At 38.0% G+C, this 22007-nt stretch overlaps 1 protein-coding gene across 1 annotated transcript in view; it reads left to right on the top strand.

Annotated features, from left to right (window-relative positions):
* The window catches only part of DIPK2B (divergent protein kinase domain 2B), a 52164-nt gene extending 48016 nt beyond the window's left edge, over positions 1–4148 (top strand). Inside the window, exons 4-5 of the mRNA XM_070943463.1 lie at positions 2463–2751; positions 3788–4148. Coding sequence (XP_070799564.1) covers positions 2463–2751; positions 3788–4128 — 630 coding nt within the window. The 3' untranslated portion in view covers positions 4129–4148. The remainder of the gene's footprint in view (positions 1–2462; positions 2752–3787) is intronic.
* The last annotated feature ends 17859 nt before the right edge of the window (positions 4149–22007 follow it).

Raw genomic sequence — 22007 nt, 5'->3', positions numbered from 1 at the left:
AAATACTGGATCTTCAGAGGTTGGGTGGCTACGATTAGGAAGAAAAGGAAGAAGAGCAGCAGCGGTTCCAGGAGGAGGAGGAGGAGGGTTCTTTGGAGATATCTTTGAGGTATCTTTGCCCCACTTTTTCGCACAAAGTCGACTGGCTCTTTCCCCTTCTTTCCCTGTAGCTCTTTCAGGGGGAAAAAAAAGACCCCTTTCTCTTTTTGTACCCAGCTGGCGCTTTCCAAAGCTGGCGTTTCCAGTGTTAGCTGCCTAAATCCCCTTTGATTGTGATTTTTAAAAATTATTATTATTTAGATTGCCGTCTCTTTCCAGACATCTCCGTTTTTCTCATTGATTTTTTCCCCTAACCATTACTTTCCCAAGTCCCCATTTGCTTCCAACCTGCTTTTTTTTGCCTGTGCAATTTAAAAACAAAGATTTAGAAACACCGGGCTTTAAAGACTTCTCTTTGTATTTGATTGGTGGAAATATCCCAGGCATAAATATGCCTATGCATTTAAAATGGGAATGAGTATAAATTCTTAAAAGAAATTTAGCATGACCCGAGGGAACTGAGATTTGTTTGCTGCATTGCCTTGATTATGTTGTGCAAAAAATAATAATGGTGCACTGGTTAAGATTCTAGGTTGATGCTGATTAAATTTAAAATAGGACAGTTATGAACAGTGTACTGTAATATAGGGAAGAAATGATAAAATGGAAAAAAGCTGTAGTACTTCCTGGATGTGGTTTATCATTCTGAGCCCCAAGTGGCAGGAAACAAGGGCTGCCTTGGTGCCACCAGCTGGCGCAAATATACTACTGCAAAGGTGGAATGCTGATGCCACGAAAATGCAGGTAATGCTTCGCTCCCACACTTTCCAGCCATCGCCACCATCGCTTCGGCCCGCTTGGGCCGCCCCCCCTCCATATCAACACCATTATCTTGTTCCGGCCAGCAAGGGCTGCGCTCCTTTTTGCATGTTGCACCACCTGCAAAGTTGCACATTGCACGTGCCACCCCCTATGGCGGAGATTTCCAGCCCCACCACGGCCCGGTCCCATATTCCAGAGCTGTGGTAGTCCCAGGACTGGCCCTTTGGTCATCCCGGAGCAGCTCCTCCACCCACGTGCACTGGCCTGCCAGGGAGCAGGCAGCGACTACCACAGCTCTGGAATACGGGACCAACTTTCCCACCAATGTCAGCAAGCCACCGTCAGTCTGCCTGTCTTCGTTTTCCTTCACTCAGATTGACCAAGCTTCTTGAGAGAAGGAACACAAAAGAGGTTTCCAGGCTGTGTGCCTGGACCAGGCACTTTCTCTCGGGCCTCCCACCTGAAGGCCTCCGCAGAAGCAGACAAGTAGGCCTGAAAGGAGGCTGAGCCTCCCGCCCCCCCCCCCCCCGTGGTCCACATGATTTAAATTATGAGTTTGGTGGTCCCTGAGGTCCAAAAGGTTGGAGATCCCTGCTCTAAACATCACAAAAGCTGACTTTAAAAAGCTAAGAAGAAAAGTAGGGAAAATTCCATGGATGAAAATTCAAGGAAAAACAAGTAAAGATACTTGAGAAATTCTAAGAAAGAAATAATTAAGATATATCCAAACTATACGAGTGAGAGAGAGAAAGAGAGACCTGATGAAACCACCATGGTTGCACTAAGAACTGTCTGATAAACTGAAAAACAAAAAGGACACATTTTAAAAATGCAAAGAGCAGAACATCAGGAACTAGTCCAAATCTTCAAGGATGAGTTCAGGAATGAGAAACCTAAAATCATGTAACATATCAAATGTTTTTCTAGGAACATACTCCACATGGTATTATAATAAAGACTTATAATTTAGTATGATTTAATTGAAACTTAGTACTACACTGTAGTTTGTATGGAATCTAAATATTGACACTGACTTGTAATAATTATTTGATTAATGATTTAACATTAATAGTTTTAACATATCTAAATATGTTAATATTTTAAGCAATACTTTTTTCCAAACCCATATTTCTTTGGTAATTAGCGTACTGCATAATTTTATTCTTAATGAATAAGTGAGTAAATAACATTTTAATCACAAATTTAACTAAAAAAAAATTGAATTTGCACTTTACACTGTCTTTTAGTTTGCTTGATTTTCTCAGAAGCTTGTAATAACTTAGAAAACATATAGAAAAGACGAAATCTGAAAAAGAATAACTGCTAACTTGCAGCAGTGCTGCACTTTCCTCTTTCAGCACTGGAATCTAGTGATCATTTGGAGTTTTACCACTCAGTCATGGTAGCCCTAATAAAATTATACCCAAGGAATAACCAGTATATTCCTTGATTTCACTAGAATTAGTCTTCTTTAAATAGAGGGGCAATGGAGTGGAAGTGCATGATATCAGGAGGCTATTAGCTAGTATAGCTACTAATATAGCTACATTACATAGCTACACTATGTAATGTAATACACTTCACATTTCCTTTTTTGGCAGATTTTCCCTGGAGCAGAAGGATGGCCCTTTCCAAAATATTTGGGATCCTGTGGCCGACTAATAGTAACAGCCAGTACTAGACCTCTGAAGGAATTTTATGGTTCATCTTCTGATGTGACAGTGGATTTAGCTCTTCAGCTCCTCACTATTATTGATTTCATGATGAATAATGACCTGAACTATTTCTTCTACTTTACTCATGTTGATGCTGACACCTTTGGTGTTTTCAATAATGGACAACTCTTTATCCAGGATGCCAGCATGCTAGGAGTCATTGACAAACAAGAAGGTATTCAGATGCAAATTTGAATAATATGTCACAACAAGTTAGGAGGCACTATGGAGAGGGATGAAAATGACTAACAGAGATATGCAAGAACCATTATGTAAGCAAAGGAGGTGTAAACATTTTAAAGCATTGAGAAACAAGATAATATTCAGAAGTGAAGCAGGCAGACACCTCTCTCATTCATTGAAATATAAGAAGAAGTGGCAGGGGCGGGGGAGTGTATAGGGCAATCAGACTTGTTATTATAGCCAATATTGACAAACGTAATCCTAGTTTTCCTGTAGAATCAATTTCCTGATCTGGTCTATCTAGTAGAACTGACTGGTGAGCTGTAAATACATTCTATTCACTTTTCTTTCAGCTTAACTCATAAAATGATAGGCCAATTAACTAACTACATAGGCAGAAAACAGTGTCAAAATGAGCATGTGACAGATTATAAATATTTCTGATGAAGCCAGACTGAAGAACTGATTGTTAAACTAGATGGAATTGTATATCATCTTTAATAAAGTTTTCTTATAATGATGCTTCAAAAATTAACAATAAAAGATAAATAATTACATTTGTCATTTGTTAAATAAATATATGAATGAGAAAACTGAAGCAATATTAAAGTCAACGCTGCATATGGTAAATAATGAAAAAAAATCCTTACAAAATGATATTTTAATTTATTTCTTTGCTTGTTATATTTATAGCCTACTGCGATACATACTTTCTTAGCAATATTGATTTCATGGATATGTTTTTTGCCAAATAGTTTAAAAACTTTTGAGTACTTTTAGATTTTTGTATTGTTTTATTTGTTGCTGGCTTTTATTTTAATGTTATATTGTACTGCATTACTTTTTTACTCTTTGTTTCTGATTTATTTCAATTTTATTCAACACGCTTTTATTATCATGTTACTGTTATTTTTATATTTTAAATTTCTCTTTGCTTTATCCACAGAAAATTGATTATTGACTGCCTAGTAAATATAATAACAATATAATTATGTTTTAAGCAGATTTTTTTTCATTCTTTTTAATAGGCAGAGACTTGATGAATAGACAACAGAAATACAAGGATATATTTAGCTGCTTAGCTGTGGATTGTGAGCCTGAGCTCCCTTCCTGTAGTTCCATCAAGGAAAGCCAGAACCTCATCATGATATGTGAGAAATTTTTGCCCAATCTCTTAAAACAAAAATTCCAATTACCTCTGCAGGAGAAGATTAACAGTGCTTTAAGTATCTGTGCAGACAGCTTTCTTTCTGACCAAGAGATTATCACAGCAACTCAACTGCTAGTAAACATTTTGAAACCTCTGCAGATTTGCGATTCCCGTTTTGTTTACCGATATCCTGACTGCAAATATAGCACAAAACTGTAATTGAATATTTTCTTGGAATCTTTGGGCTATAAACTACATGCTTCTTCTGCTGTGGAACCAGCAAATTCTTCAGAACATTAGCACTAGGATTTGTATTGGACATTCACTGTCTTCCAGATTAAAACTCTATGGCTATTTGCTTTACTTTTTGAGGACTCATAAAGAATTGTAACAGCCATGTGATTACATATGTCAAACCTATATATTATTGTTCTTATTCTCTCATTTCATATTTATTTTTGTTATTGAATTATTTCAAGAAGATGTATTTCTCACAAGGTATTTTAGAGAGCCAACATATTTTAAAAGAAATATTGATTCTTTCTTAAGTTGCTTCCTATCCATTCTATTCAATGATTCAAAACCCAATTCCAAATGATTTATACAAGATCATTTATTCTATTCAAGATAGCAGCCTCCCCATTTTACTTGTAAAAGTGTGTGGGGGGGGGAAACCCATACAAAACCCTATATTAGAATAAACTTACACTTGATGTACAGCAGTGCCATATTTTCTACATTAGTCCTCAACATTAGTCCATTCATTTAGTACTTGTTCAAAGTTATAACAGCATCAATAAAAGTGAATAACAATCCACTTCATACTTATTGCAGCATTCTCAGGGCCATGTGATCCCAATATGGGTGCTTGGCGACTGGCTCACATTTCCAACAGTGGTAGTGTCTCAGAGTCACTTGCAGCCTTCTCAGTCAGCTTCCGACAAGCAAAGTCAATGGGGAATCTGTCAGGGAAGATTGCAAGTCACAGTCATGTGATGTCTCACTTAACAATCACATGCATCACTGAACAATGAATTTTCCAGTTCCAATTGTGGTGGTAATTCAAGGGCTACCTTGAATTTGAAATAGTATATTTGAAATAGTTCTTTTTCAAAGGGGGTGAGGAGCAATAAGAGGAATTTTAGGTAATTTATCTAGATGTCCTTGAGTTCTTCCATTATTAAATATTTCCAGGGTTCTTCTTACTCTTTTCTTCACTTTTAACATATTAGATAATGCATATATTATTTATCTCTTAACATATGAAATCTACAAATGTAATCCCAAATTCTGATAAGAAATATTTTATTTCAATCACAAAATGTATGGAAATGAAATTTCTGAGTCCTGCTCTTCTGGAAGATAGGAAAGAGACAGTGCACAAATGGAAACGTAAGTATGGAGGAGAAAGAGAGAGAGAGATTTTATTACGGTCCCAGATGAGAGTTACAAATAAAACATATTAATAATAAAATAAAATAAAATAAAATAAAAACAGGGTAAGAATGTTGCAATTGGTGGTGGATTCATCATTGGATCAATGAAAGATCAATGTCTAATTTTATAAGGAGTATAACAGAATTTGGCTGTGTTCAAGGAAACAAAATCATACTAATCGGAAAACAATAATTGTACAGAAAAAAAGCTCAGGATTTCCTGAGTGTTTTATCAGGAAAGGAATTGCAAGATGAGTCCTAGGATCCTTACAGAGGGTACAGTACTGTATAACAAGACATGAGGTACAGTTTCAATATCAATATCCCCCTTGTCTACAGAGGCACAACTGTAGCTCATAGGAAACTTCTTTATATCAGTCCTCCAAGACTGCTTTGGGAAAAGCATTGAAGCATGTTAAAATTAGTACTCTTTGGAATTCAAAGACAGTTACATGATGTAAACATCTTGCTGATTTCAAAAAGGAAGCTTGACTTTTCAGAAAAATCTTCTTACTTAGAGCATCTGGTTGGCCTTCCAAGTCTTTAGTAACTTGAGTACACTTGAAGGAAGCTGATGTCATAGCAGAGCAGAGCAGGAAAAATGGAGCTCCATCGTACCCATCAGATTTTGCCTGTCTGGAGGCCCCCAAGGCCAAAGTTAACCCCAGAGGGGTTGACGAAGATAGAGGGGAAGCCCCGTAGAGCGTGAGGAGAAGTGCAATCTCCCATTAGATCTGGGGAAAGCCCCTTGAAACCGGCAGGAGAGAAGACGGCCATTAAGGCTGAACTGAAACTGTGACAGCTTGGAAAGAGAAAGGAAGGGAAAAATCAAGGAGCAGCGTGGCTGTGCTGAGTGAGACTTTCCTAACTTTCTGCTGTGGAATTTATCCCAATTTAAATGTTAATGAGTTTGGAAAAATGGAACTCAAAAGAAAAGGGAGGAGCAGGATTTACTGCTCCTCGAAAGTAGCGGCGGCTACGTTTCAGTACCATTGACTGATCCAGAAAAGAATGGAAGAAATTATTATAAAGGAGTTAATTTTAAATTAAAGGATAGTTTGGACTAGTTATTTTTTTTAAAGAATTTTAACTGTTTGAAGATTACTAGAATATATTTTTTAGTACTTTTTGAGTGTTATTTAATTTGAAATCGTCAAGAAACTTTTAACAGAGCTGCCAAAGAAAAGTAAAGAGCAAGGGTCCCATCTACTGACTGGAAGAGACTGGAAGAAGTGAAAAAGGTCTATCTTTGTTATGACTACAGAGGCCCTTGAGAACTGTTGGTTACAAAGTGTTTTTTAAGCTGGCTACTGATAACTGTGGGATGTTTAGAGACAGGCTGTGAGAACACTAAATACCTTGAGCTGTGGAATACTGAAAAAAGAAGGAGTAATGAGTACTGTGAACATGAAAGCAGTCTTTTCATCTTGGTATGGCTCTGAAGTGAAAGTCTATTGATTTGGATATACAGTGGGATTTGGGGCCCTGGTGGATTACAAATATTGTCAAAGCAAAAGGAAAATAGTGGTGGTTACTGAGTATAAAGTATAAAGTACAAAGAAGAAGAAACTAAGATTATATTTGCAACTATTTTCACTGGACATATAAACACAGGCTGTGAGAACATTGACTCTTGTATGAGGGGACATACAAATATAAATAAGTCTGGTAAAACAAAATCAAGAAGCAGCTTGGACTGACATTGGATACAAATGGAATATCTCTTTTTTTGGCCTGGACAGACATTTAGGTCTCCCAGACACTGTCAGATACTGTGGATTACAATAAATGGGAGAACTGATAGACCAATGTGGATTACAAATTTAAATTGTTAAAAGAAGGAGGACAGAGGAAAACAGCTGTTCCTAAAGAAATCTTAAGTTGTTGATGGACTTGTTTGATTAATTATTGATTAATTTTGTGGATTATAGAGATATATTGCAGATATATGACTGTAAAACAGGGGTGATTGGGAATCTTATATTTTTGGCTAACATCTTGGTGTACTATGCCAGAAAAATTTAAGGAGGAGTATTTGGACATTTGGAAAGTATTCTTACCCTGTCTAGATAAAATTAAATTTTTTCTCCCTCTTTTAAGACCTTTTGATCAACAGAAATGACAAGTGCCTTGAATATATTTAAGGTAGGAAAGAAAGCCTCATCTACACCATCTTCTGCAGCAGCAGCATCCAGCCCATCCAGTCAAAGATCTATAGGAAGTATGTTTGGTTTGGAGAAATCAAACTCTTTTCAGATTATGCACACAATGTTTCAATCGATTCAAGAAGCTATGGTTAAAAACCAAGAAGACATGACAAAAAATCATGATGAAATAAAAAATGAAATGGGGGAGATGAAGGAGGAGATACATAAGATGGGTGAAAAAATAGCAAATGATAGCAAAAAAATGAACAGAGGATACAGAAAATGGAGGAAAAAGCAGAACAAGCAGAGAAAAAAGTGGAGGAAGTAGCATAAGTTAATAAAGGCCTGGAGGAGACAGTAATTGCCCTGGAGGTGGAAAAGGCAGCCTACTTCCTGAGATTCCAGAATATTGAAGAAGAGAAGGGGGAAGACCTGATGGACATGATGACAGAGTTGTTGGCTCAAGAGCTCTACAGAAAACTAAACAAGAGGTTCAAGGGGAAATAGATGAAATATTTAGAATTCATACAAACTATGCAAGGCGATATAAATTCCCAAAAGAGATACATGTGAGATTTACTAAAAAGATATTGAGAGATGAAATACTTAAAAAATCAAGAGACGAGACTATATATAAAGAAAAAGAAATTGTGACTTTGAAACAGATCCCTATGAGAGCAAGAGATAAAAGGAGACAATATCAATTTCTGACAACACAACTGATCAAATGTAATGTGATTTTCAGATGGCTGATACCAGAGGGAATCCTGGTTATTTGGCAAGATAAAAGATTTAGATTGGATTCACTAGATAAAGCAAATGAATTTTTTTATCATCATTTTATTGCAAGCGAAGAACAGGAAAGTACAGAAGAGATAGAAAATAAAAGACAAGAAGAAATACAAGCAGAAGAAAAGACTTCGCAACAAGAAGAGAGTGAAAATGAAAAAAAGAGAATGAGCAGAACGAGAAGATGCAAGAGCAAAAGAACAGAGAGAGAGATAAGAACTAGGAGTGTAAAATCTATATATAAATGAAGTGATGGAAGAAGAAATAAAGATGTTATCAATTAACACATGAAAAGGAAAAAAACGTGTATAAAACTACAAAAATTAAACAGATTCTTTTGATCGCAATATATGCACCAAATAACAAACAAGAAGAATTTTATGAAAAGCTCCATAAGAAGATAATTAAAAAATACTATGAAAACATATGTATGATAGGAGACTTCAATGCAATTGTGGATGTCAAACTAGACTATAGATACAGTAAAAATGCAAATATTATCTTAATACCAAAGAAGATTCAAATGTACAGCAGATAAAAAACTATAGACCAATATCATTATTAAATGTAGACTACAAAATATATGCCTCAATAGTAGCAGAGTCTAAAAAGGTTCCTGAACGAATTTATACACCCGGACCAGAATGGTTTCTTACCCGAAAGACAAATTAAAAATAATATGAGAATCATATTGAATACTTTGGAATACTATGAAGTGCACTCTAAAAATAACTAGCGCTGATCTTCTTAGATGCATAAAAAACCTTTGATAATCTGAATTGGCAATTCATGATACTACAACTAAAATGTATGGACTTTGGTGAAAAATTTATAAATATGATTAAGACAATATATTCTAAACAAATAGCAAAAGTGATAGTAAATGGGGATATGACAGAATTTCAACATAAGTAAGGGTGCAAGACAAGGATGTCCTCTGTCCCCCCTATTATTTATACTAACTTTGGAAGTCTTGATTAGCAAGATCAGACAAGACCCAGAAATAAAAGGTATGGAAATAAAAAAGAAAAATACAAATTACAGGCGTTTGCAGACGATTTAGTATTTATCCTAGAAGAACCACTAGAAATGAGATCTAAATTAATAAAAAAAATAGAAGATTTGGTGAAGTAGCAGGATTAAAAATAAACAAAGAAAAGACTAAGATGCTGGTAAAAAAACCTTACAAATAAACAGAAAAATGAATTGATGGAAAAGATGGGCATTCAGATAACTAAAAAAGTAAAACATTTAGGAATTTGGTTAACGGTGGGATGTACAACCATTAAATAAGTTAATTATTTTAAATTAATACAACAAATATAGACCTGGAAAAATGGAAAAACCTACAACTGTCGATGATTGGAAGAATAGCTACAATAAAATGAACATTTTGCCAAAGTTATTATTTCTATTTCAAACAATTCCGATAAAACTAGAAATAAAGCTTTTTGAGGATTTAAACAAATTGATTTTAAAGTTTATTTGACAAGGGAAAAAAGCAAGAATAAAATTGAAAATGCTACAAGAAGCTAAAAATAAGGGGGGATTTGGGTTACCTAATTGGCAGTTGTACTACCAGATCTCAGTGCATGAAAGAATGGGTTAATTTGAGGAACAAAAGAATATTGACTTTAGAAAGATATGATTTACAATTGGGGTAGCATGTATTTATGTGGTATGGAAAAATAAAATACATAGATATTTTCAAAGACATTATATTAGAAATATTCTGCTTTTAGTATGGGAAACAATCAAAGAGAAATATTACATGAAAATACCGGTCTGGCTATCCATGATGGAAGCACTAATACATCCAAATGTTCTTGAACTGGAAAAAAATTACAAGATATAAAGATATCCTAAATGAACAAGGGGAATTAAAATCGAAACAAGAACTGAAAAATCAAGGAATTGATTTGCCTTGGTGGCCACTTATGCAAATACAATCAAGATACAAGAAAGATGCAGAAACGTATGGATTTTACAAAGAACCCTCAGAATTAGATCAGATATTTTTAGGGCTGGATGTAGTGGTGAGATTCAACTGGTTCGCACAACTTCGGATGAACCGGTTATTAAATTGCTGGCTGGCCCCACCCTGCCCCGCGCAGCCACTACTTATTGGCAGAGGTGAGATTCAGCCAGTTTGGCCCAGTTTGGTGAACTGGCTGATCCCACCACTGGCTGGCCCTGCCCCTCGCCCCTCCCCTCCCCAGCACTCCTCGCCTGGGGCGGCCTATCCTGAGGCCATTTTGGCACTCCTCTAACCAGCCCCCTGCCCTCCTCCAAACAAGCGATGTCAGTGCAGGCAAAAACCCAAGGCAGCTCTGACAAGGCATTTTGAGGGAGGGGCTGGCGTTACTAAACAGGCGGCCAAGCTAAGTGCCTGAAGGATCCCATCTCGTCACCGGGAGTCCAGGTGCACCTCAGCAGGCGATGGGTGAGGCCTCGACTGGGCTTCTCAGCAGACAATGGGCTTTGCAGGGAGCCAGTCTAGTGCCCAGAGCTGGCTCTGCACTAAGGAGGCCAGAGACGTAGTTGGGGCTCCTGTGAAGAGGGGCTCAGGCAGGCCTGGTCCCCGTACAGCACCATGATCCACGAGCTACTAGTGCTATGCGGCTATCCGGGTGGCCTTTTCATGGGCAGCAGCCTGCAGGTGGGTGCCACTCGCCCCTCCCCTTCCAGGACAGCCAACCACTCCTGACCTGGCCTGAGAAGGTAAGGCCAACGGCAGGGGAGGGAGACCAGCAGATCCGAGCCCGTCGCACTTGGCCAAAGGGCTGCTTGATGGAGGACACTGTGAGGCTCGGCTGCCTTTCAGACTCAGCTCTCCCACAACCTGACCGGGCGCATGGGTGGGTGGATGCGGAGTCCTCATCAACTACCAGCCTTGCCTGCCAGTCTCTCCAGCATTTCCACTCCTTGGGGCAGCACAAATACTGCTAATTCCAAGTGTGGAGGCATGCATAGTGTCTCCTTTGCAGAAAGGAGGTGGAAAAAAAAAGCTTGTTCCGATCAGGGTGTAGCAGTGTAGTGCAGAGGTGGGGGGTGGGAGAAGAAAGAAATCCTCTTGATTCCTGTGCATGGGTGCCGGTGAAGGATGGCTTTTTGCCTAGGTTTGTCGTGTGTGTGTGTATGTGTGTGTGTGTGTGTGTGTGAAACAGATGGGGGCCTGGGGAGGAAGCCCAGCTTCACTGACAGTGGGCTTGGAAAGGGCAATTGTGAGCTTCTGCCTGTGTCAAGCTAGACTGGGGAGGGAGAGCGCAAGCAGAGAGGGCCGTCCGCAGTATGCCATAGCACATGCTCTCTCAGCGTTCCTAAACAAACTTTGACAGCCCCAAACAATCCATGCTGAAACCGGAGTTGGCAAATGGTTTATTGCTGCTGCAAGTTAGCTGTTGTGACTCCGACCCCTGAGCCCATCTTATCGGAGGGAGAAGACTCCGAAAGTGAAGGAGAGGAGTTGGCAAGGCCTCCCTCTCCAGGACCCTCCTCTCTGGCAATGCCTCAGGTGTCTTCCGAAGGAGAAGAGATAGGCCAGGAGCCAGGCACTTCCGAGCAGCCACAGTTAGATAGCGACGGAGATAAGTCTTGGCTGGATCCCCGACAGCATCGGAAAGACAAGCATGCGCAGCAGAGAAGGAGGCATGCCAGAGATTAAGCTGAGTCACTGGACCACACCCCACAGGGGATAAAAGAGAGTGTGGTGGCCATTCAGGCTTTGTGATGGACAAAACTGAAAGCTAGCAAGTCATTCTGCATTTCTGGAACTTTGTTATATGCTCTGCTTGGATTGATTTTTGGACTGGAGTTGGCTTTTGTGGACTTACTTCGATGTTTTCGGTCAGAGGAGATAAACCTCCCTTTGTAAGTAAAAACTTTTGGCAAGCAGCCACTGGGTTGCTGCCAATTCTGTTATCAAAGGAAATTCTTGTCTGCTGGTTTATTTTAACTCTTGGTCGACTGCTGGTATGTGTGTGTGAGACGGGGACAGAACATTAGCTCCGAAGCAACGCTGAGCTACATGAGTTTAAAGTTGGTGCTGAGAGCAGCCGCCTTTCAGTGCTTTTTATACGTCTGCACAGGCCCCGCCCATCCCACACACATAGTGAACAGCTGAGCAAGTCTCAGCTGATCGATACATTCAAACGGGCCGCCAAGCGTCCCTGCATTGGCCCGTGACATCATCAAATGCTGCCGCTGCCTCCATTTGCCTGTGATCCTCCACTGCATCCACTCGCTGCCAATCCTTTCCCGATGTGTCCGACGGCCTAACACCCAGTGCCACCATCACCACCCCCTGTGAAGAGCTTCCCCAATTCGGCATCCAGGTAGCTTGAGCTTGCATTCCCAGGACCTCCTCCCTGCCTCCCATATGCGTTGTCAAGCAGGAAACCAAGCTCAACATGCACTTTCCCTCAGCCTGGCAGACTTTCTAAGGGAGGGGGCGGGGAGAGAGAGAGAGGTCCGATCCAATCTTGGAGACTAATCAGGGCTGGTGGCGGTGTTCTCTCTCTCTCTCTCTCTCTCTCTCTCTCACACACACACACACACACACACACACACACACACACACGTTGGATCTTTCTTTCTTCCCTCCAGCCCCACCCACCGGAGACCCCTGGATTCCCTCCCCAATCCTGCCAGGTACCACCCATGCGAGTGACACAAAGTTGGCCACGCCTGCTCAGTCACGATACCTCAGCCACATCCAGTCACATGACTACCAAGCCACATCCACCAAGCCAGGCCCATCAAGCCATGCCCACAGAACCAGTTGTTAAAAAATTTGAACCCCACCACTGGACGGATGATAAATAAATAAAAATATATATATACTACCTACTGAATTTTAAAATAGAAGAACAAGTAAAAGAAACTATGATAGTATGGTCCAAAATTTTTGGATATACTATAGAATTAGATAAGTGGCAAAAACTCTGGGAAAGAAACTACAAATTGTCAACAGCCTACAAAGAAAATCTCTACAAAATATTTTATAAGTGGCATCTGCCACCAGCATGAATGGCAAAGATGTTCCAAAACATATTTTCCAGATGTTGGAAATGTAAACAGATACCGGGTTCTTACTATCATATGTGGTGGACTTGTCCTATGGCAAAAAAATATTGGTTAAAAATAAAAATGTGGCTAGAAGAAATGATAAAACAACAAATAGAGATGCTCTATTTGCAAACCAGAGATGCTCTTGTTGGGTATCCTACTCGAGAAATATAATAAAAGAAATACATATTTAATTTTATATTTGGTAACAGTAGAGAGAATTGTGTATGCCCAAAACTAGAAAAATGAAAATATACCTATAGAGGAAATGTAATAAAGAAAATACTAGAATGTGCTGAAATGGATAGATTAACTTTGAAAATTAAGGATAAGGAGGAAACAATACTTTTTAACTTGGGAATTATTTTATCAATGGTTAGAAAATAGAAGCAGAAATTAGAAATTTAGAATCAAGGACGATATGGAAATAAAAATGAAGTAAATGTGTAATTAAATAATGAATATTGAATAATGAGGATAAGTAAACATTATGATTAATAGACTTGGACGATAACGGTTACAAATGTGATGTTTATATGATGTTTATAATGTTTGATATTAACTAATTATAGACAAAACCGAACAGAGCATTTAATTAAATAACGGAAAATGATTAATAAGGATATGTGAAGCATATGGTGAATAGATTTTGAGAATAATATTTATAGCTATTGTGTCAGGGGTGAAATTCACTTACCTTCCCTACCGGTTTGCCAATGTGCGTGTGCTGTCATCTGTGCATGCGCAAAGCCTTCTGCATATGCGCAGAGGCTTAAAATGTTGTAAAAAAGCAACGTCATGACATCCGCACGGGTGGGCGGAGCCTTCCGCAGCTGCCGCTACTGGTTTGCCTCAGCTGGATAGAACTGGCTGGATTTCACCCCTGTATTGTGTGTATAAGATTTATTATTTGTATTTAAAAGAGATAATACCCAGTCAGTACACTGCCATTGTGGATATGGAAATTTTATATATAACAAAGAAAATTGTATAATAAAAGATATTTTTTTAAAAAGTAACTTGAGTATACTTTATGGGATGAGGTTTTGGTCTAGAGGAATTATGGACTATAATTAAAAGAACAAAATGAAGGTAGGGTTGTCAGGTTTGATAAGGAAGATGGGAAAAGCCAGAATTTAATTTCAATAGGAAGGGTGAGTAACTTTAGAAGGCTGTTTCTAATGAATTAACTTTGGCAACAATAGAAATGGTTTGATGATGATTTTACAGGAGTGTCAAACTGGTGGCCCCCAGGCTGGATGTGCAGGCCAGGCCTACCCCGGCTCTTCCTTTCTGGATCGGGACTCCTTGTGCACAGTCACTCATGCCTTGGTTACGTCACGCCTGGACTACTGTAACGCTCTCTACATGGGGCTCCCCGAGGAGCACCCGGAGGCTCCAGCTGGTGCAGAATGTGGCCGCGCGGGTGATTATGGGAGCGACGTGGCGCTCCCAAGTAACACCTCTCCTGCGCGAGCTGCATTGGCTCCCGGTGGTCTTCCGGGTGCGCTTTAAGGTGTTGGTTCTCATCTTTAAAGCGCTCCATGGCTTAGGGCCAGGGTATTTGCGAGACCGCCTGCTGCTACCGATAACCTCCCACCGGCCAATACGCTCTCACAGAAAGGGCCTTCTCGGGGTGCCGTCGGTCAGGCAATGTCGGCTGGCGGCCCCCAGGGGGCGAGCCTTCTCTGTGGGGGCACCCGCCCTTTGGAATGAGCTGCCTCCTGGAATACGATTGATCCCGGACCTCCGGACCTTCCGTAAAGCTCTGAAGACGTTTTTATTTCATCAAGCCGGCCTAGCCTAAATGGTTTTTAATTGGGATTTTAAATTTTATGGATTTGGGGTTTTAAATTGGGTAGCCAATGATTTAATTCTTTTAATTATCTTAACTTTTGCATTTGTATGTTTTTTAATTTTGGCTGTTCACCGCCCTGAGTCCCTTCTGGGAGAAGGGCGGTATACAAATTAAATTAATAAATAAATAAATTAATAAATAAAGCAAAAAAGTCATGATATGTCACGTGACGCAATCAAGTTTGATACCCGTGAACTAAGGAATAATCCAAATACATGGAGCAATCATGCAAAAAGCAGTGGACATGAGGGAGGGCAGGAGGGAGGGAATACTTTAAAAGTACTTCACAATAACTTGGTAATATTTTTCTAGAGTTTTTTCCCTCAAGATCAATAGAAAGTTGAAGCTGAGAGATTTCAGTCTGGATATATTGCTTAATAGGTTCACAGATAAGGTGGGAATTTTAATGGGAGGTTTCTTCCTGGTTTTCATACTTTTGACCTGTTTGTGAACTAAACGTTTTGTCTACATTCATCTCAATCTGCTTTTTTAAAATAAGTGACATAAAATTCAGCTATTCAATTACTTTTATGGCCATATAAGATTAAGACATTGCATTACATTTACATTTACATTGCATTGCATTACATTACTTATTATTATAAATTCATTTCAGTGTTTTATATATAACACATATAAGCATGTACATGTTGATTAAAAAGCAAAATGATAATTTATTGGTTGAATTACCTCCCCATGATGATAGTGTCAGGTTTTCAAACTAGAGTTATGGGAATGCGTCTTAAGAGTACCCACTTTAATGAATGGAGTATGGGCCATAGGGCCTGCACAGCTCATATATCCTGGAGTTTGCTGACATTCTGTACCACCTACCTCTGAAGCAGGGATGGGTTCTACTTACCTTTACTACCGGTTTGCATCTCACGCGCGCATGCGCAGATCACCTATGATGACCTCCGGGTCAGTGGGCAGAGCCTCCTGCCAGTTTTACTACCGGTTCTTGCGAACTGGTCCGAACCGCTCTGAAGCTGTTATCTTTCACTGTCTCCCGGAAGAACCTTTTACCCCGGAAAGCTATGATTTGCCCTTTTTTCCATCCTACTTCTGCTATACTGAAACTTAGTTTTAGAAAGGATAGCACTTTTCCTTTCTTATTACTTCTAAAAATGCAAGAACTCAATTCTATATAAGTGAAAGAGGTTCCAGGACATAAATTCTCTTATCATTTTTGCTGGCAAATTATTAATAGAAGGAAGTGGGAACCATGCTAAAGATCAGGCATGAAAATGGACATTTTAAAACACATATAGTACACACAGTTTTCATTTAGCTCCAACTAAATACATTTTCTTGTGCTGCAGATAATTCAAGTAGCCTTTTAAAAAGAACATGTTAAGGTTAACACAAAGTTATCTTTAGCTAAATCCTAACATGTCTATTCATTTATGCAAACAATATAGCAGCAGCTGCACAAGGATTAATGATGAAGTAGCTGGGAAATGTATGCTAGCACTTGAAGAATTGGGACGATATACCATCAACCATTTAAAGCCCAACCCAAACAAGATCCAAGTGTATGGAAGCCTCACTCCATTCTCAAGACAGTTGGATTTTCTCGCCTGAAAATTGAAAGATGAAAAATGTCCAAGGTTTTGGTTCTGCTAAATTATAACCCACCTGGAAGGGCTTGACAGATCTTCTGAGACCTATTCTCAGAAGAGAATTGAGCATTTCGGGTGGGTGGTAGGTGGGGATTGGATCAAAAGATAGTACTTTTCCTTTTCATATACACTGAGTTTCTATATTGGAAAAAAATGGATTTTACACCACTCCCCGTTTATATCACTCAAATGTCCCTAATAGTGTCTCAACCAAATTCCAATTTGATTTCTGGTTTTTATGGAGCACAATATTTAATACTTTCTCTAATCCTATTAATGTAGATTGTTTGGTTTGTTTCTGGTGGAGGTTTCATTTACAAAGGAACCTGAGCAGGTCACTGCAGAATAGAATAATTCCTTTCCCAAAAATACAGAACTTTTGTTTTTGTTTTCCTCATTCAAGGAGGATTTGTGTTACTGATGATGACAAATAAACACCTAATTGCCAGTTGGTTGGACTATTGCAACTTGGGGTTCCTTTGCAGATGCTGCAGATGCAAAATGTGGGGATAGATTGCTGCTGGCACAATCCCACCAGCATAGAATAACTTTTCAGGCTGCTGCATTGATTACAATAGGCCCAATTCAAAGTGCTGACCATTACCTTGAAAGCTCTTTACAGCACAGCACTAGGACACAACAAACAATGCCTTGTCAGGATTGAATTTGTCCAGAATGATAATATAGAATAGGCCTGTTGAGAGGTAGGTTGGGTGTGAAGCAGAAGCAGGCCTTCTCAGTGGTCTTCTCCCAGCATTCCATTGGCCCCAATCCTTGCAATCCACAAACACATAAAGTCATGTTTTTCCTATGAATCTTTGCCCCTGATTATTTCTAAGGGGTGATCATAGAAATTTTGAATACTTACCGACTTTTAATATTAAGACAATGGGGTAACTGTTGGCTGCATGCGACCCTGGACAGTAGTAAAATGGCCCAACAAGATCATAATAATTAAAATATTTTTAAAAGGAAGCTTGTTATTTATATACATTAACTATATTATATAGTTAACTACTGTATATTTTATAATTCCCAAGGCAATTCCTCTTTACTCAATGTGACCTAAGCAAGCCAAAACCAGAATCTGTACGGCACTTCAGCCTTGCTGGTACTCTATTCATATGTGCAGCCATGCATCCAACATTTTTTTTTGCACTTGTAACTTTTCTTGCTGGGAATTAATAATGACAACCCAGCCTGATCCTACATCCTGAAATCTTGGTAGTTCACTTCTACTTTAGGTACGAAGGGCTTTTTTCTCACTTCTGACTTGAGATTTAGAGTAATTAGTTAATATACCAAATGTTTGTTTGCCATTTTGGAAAGATTCAATAGTTCTAATTCTTGATTTCTATTAATATTTTTGGTTGTAACTATGCCACAAATGGAAGTGGGAACTTTTCCATGTCTGCACCTGTATGAGTCCAAATATTCAAGAAATTTCTACTCAGAATGGACCCAACTCATTGTAAGAAAGTAATAAAATATTCTTGGGTTTTTTTGGTGGAAGGTTACTTGCAATGAGACACATGGTTGAACATAAGTAGGAAGTCTTTTTGTGGCTTTTGTTTTGCAAAGCACAACGTAATATCCAAGTGTTGATTAAGCAGCCCTCCTAAAATAGTTCAGTGTTCAAGTATTGTAAATTCATTGATGGCATAGCTTTAACAGTAATGCATAACACTTTTTTTAATGAATCAGCTGCAACATTGGATTTTTTTTTTATAAACCTAGCATCCTATTCATATTTTAGCTTCTATTGACCTTTTGCTTTCTTGAAACCAACTCTTCAGTTCTGGCCTGGCCAACTTCTTCATGTATGTCTTTGTTCTCAAATCTTTGTTTGAGGTTTTTGTGTAGCCCCATCATTTTCTTCTGTTATCCATTTCTCCCCTCAGTGGGATTATTTGTCTTTAATATCTCTTTAAGAACTTTTATCCTTCTTGAACTTTTCTTTTTTATCTTCCTACTTGTCACTGCTTTGTATTAGTTAATATTTGTGACTAACTCCAAACTAAGAGTCACATTTGTGATATGTGTGGCTATATTATATTGTTTCCTAGTATGATTCGATTGCTTATTTGTACCCTGTGACTATCATTAAGTGTTGTACCTTATTTTGACGAATGTACCTTTTTTTAATGTACACTGAGAGCATATGCACCAAAGACAAATTCCTTGTGTGTCCAATCACACTTGGCCAATAAAGAATTCTATTCTATTCTATATAAATTGATTTTAATAAATACAAAGGCTTAACCAACCCTTTTCTCTCTTAAAATCAAGAACCTCAGTATTACAGTCACTTCTCCCTAAAGTTCTTGTCAATCCTGAAGCCATCTTGGAACGTCTTTGGGGTTGCCACAGCGAGACTGGATAGAGCTGTGGGAAAGGGAGGAGGGAGTAGAGATAGCTGATGTAGCCAAAATAACATTCTTCTGGGAGCCAAGGACAATCTCACCAGCACCTGGCGGGGCGTAGATGGGACCTGTGACCTGATTGGGGAATGTGATGGATATGTGCAGTGGGGGGAAAGAACTTTGGTTTTTGAATTAGGTGGGGAAAACCCGGGGAGCTTCATAGTGCTGTTCCCTGGCACTTACGTTATCATAGTGCATGACACTTATGATACCATAAGTGTCAGGGTTCCAAGTAACAGTCATCTGGGCTGTTACTTGGAACCCTGACACTTATATTTTACTTTCTGATCTAAATCTTTATTAAATAGTAATAGATCAAAGACAACTTATCCTCTTGGCATTCCTCCACTTCTTGAATGATAAAGTTATCATTAAGACATGTCAGGAATTTCCTGGAAGTGCCATGTTTGACTTTCTCATCTGCCAACCAGCACTGCAGTAATTAGTCATTATTTCATGTCTCTTTGAAAGATCTGCAATTTGCTTTTACAAAGCCATCAAATCTGAGTAATTTCTATCCCTTACAGGATTTGATTTATAGCACACTGAATCTAAATAATGATGAACCTCACAGGCCTGCTTCACAAACAGGTGATGAAGATAACTGCAAAGAACAAAAGTGACAGCAGATGACAAGCCAGTAAGAGGCATGGTCTGTGGACAAAACCTATATAAATTATTAAGAGCATGAAAACAAGATGCTCCTTCCTAGAGTGAAATAGGGTAACCTACTAGAACAATTTAAAGCAGTGGAGAAATCAAGCAACATTTATTTGCATTCTTGGCACACTGTGTATCAGTCCCATAAGGTAGACCAGGCTTGAAAATCAGGAAGATTAGAACTAGTTTATTAGTAGGCTATAACAAATCTTCTAAGTTGGATGTATTTTTCTCCCCTCTTATACCTCAGTGAACCAAGGAAGGGCTAACTTGAGACTTTTAATATTATCTCTGTTCTCAAGCAATGCCTTTGTCTTTTTTGCTTATGTAATAGTTTCTGAACATCTATTTGAAGCTTACCTCAAATAATGAAAAATGCACGTTAACCTGATGGCAGAATGTTGGTATTTTATTTTATGCATGCCTTCCACTGCTATGGGAAATGCACAAATTATCAGATCCTCAATTTTTTTTTCTGGATCTGTTCTTTAAAAAGAAAGCCTTGCAAACTTATATTAAGAGCTACCGGTTACAAATCAGAAATTCACAGGAAATTTTAGTTAGAATCCTGTTATGCCTAAGCTTTTTTATTTGGATCTATCATTTCATATAGGTCTGGAGGTTAAATATCATGCTATATTCAAGAGCAGAGAGACTATAGTTTTATTTCATAACAAATATATAGTATTTTTTCTGAGAATATGGAAGGTATCTATATACTTGGATCAAATGTCTCTGCTACGATAATTGTATGTGAGCAAAGGGACATTTTCTCATTGAAGGCATATTTCACCTAGAATTTTAGCACTGAAACACAATAGCTTCTTCATTGGAAATAGGCACAATAAACACCACATTAGTCTTTTGCTCAATTTGTAAACTGATACTGTTATCCCATCAAACGAAACATACTGAAATATAAGACAATAAGAATTCTCTCTTGCCAGGTTGTCCAGTTTTGGGGTATTTCAAATAAACCATATTTTGTATAATACAAATTTCAGTTTACTTATTGAACAATACAAACTATATCTGTGGGGCTAAGAATAAGTACCAATTCTCTTTGGCGCCATACTTGAAAGTTTTATGTATTACACTGATTCTGAAATTATTATCTGAAGTACAGTAATAAGATAACCCTGTTTTGAAACTGGTTTTGGTCACAGTTATTTTTGATTTTCCTCTTATCCTTCTGGAGGCATGATCTGCTGAGAACAATGTAAGAACCATTATTTCAACAAATCTTGATTATTTCTTTCAACATCATCAAATATAGTAAGACATTTATGGAACTTAACAATTATCAGTTCAATGCAGAAGTTTATGAATCAGTAAACTAATTCACTGGGATGAACAAAGAACTTGGATTTCAATTTAATGGGTTTTCATGTGACAAGTGAAGCATATGGGAGCAACTGGATAAAAAGAAATATTATCAGTAATTTTAAACAAAGAACATGCCCTAAAGGACACTAATGCTTTAAAAATTTATCAGTGATTAAATTACATAATAAGCAAAAATATAGCATGATTTGTACTTAAGACAATGTAGCCATATGCTTGCTAAAAAAACAACTGGAATGTACATTTCTTATTTTGGTTAGGTAAAGATATCATTCTCAAACTATTTCCTGTATAACTTCTTACTAAATTCCAAGGTGCCTAAATTGAATCTTCAAAATCTCATTAAGTTATATTTCATTGGAGCTGCTAACTAGGTTATTTCATTTATTACTTCTACAATTTGGCATCAGCTATTAGTCTGTCATTGCAGGAAGTGCAATTTAACAATAAATCAGTCTGGACATATATCTTGAGGATACATACTCATATATATATATATATATATATATATATATATATATATATATATTCATAATTTTTAAAGCAATATTTACAGTAGACACCTCAATTCTACCATATATATGTAAAACTTAAAAACAAGAAAATGTTAGGCTCTAATCTTTATACATATATTTATATTCAGTTTTATATATATTTATATTTATATATATATATATATATTATATACACACACACAAAAGAGTATATATAAAATATATATAATCAGATTTTTTAAAAAATCAACAATGGGG

Source organism: Pituophis catenifer, unplaced genomic scaffold, assembly GCF_029215685.1.
Source record: "Pituophis catenifer annectens isolate HBS135680 unplaced genomic scaffold, rPitCat1.0.hap2 SCAF_4, whole genome shotgun sequence".
Taxonomy (NCBI): domain Eukaryota; kingdom Metazoa; phylum Chordata; class Lepidosauria; order Squamata; family Colubridae; genus Pituophis; species Pituophis catenifer.
The sequence above is the reverse complement of the archived record's forward strand: the minus strand, read 5'-3'. Positions and strand labels throughout refer to the sequence as shown.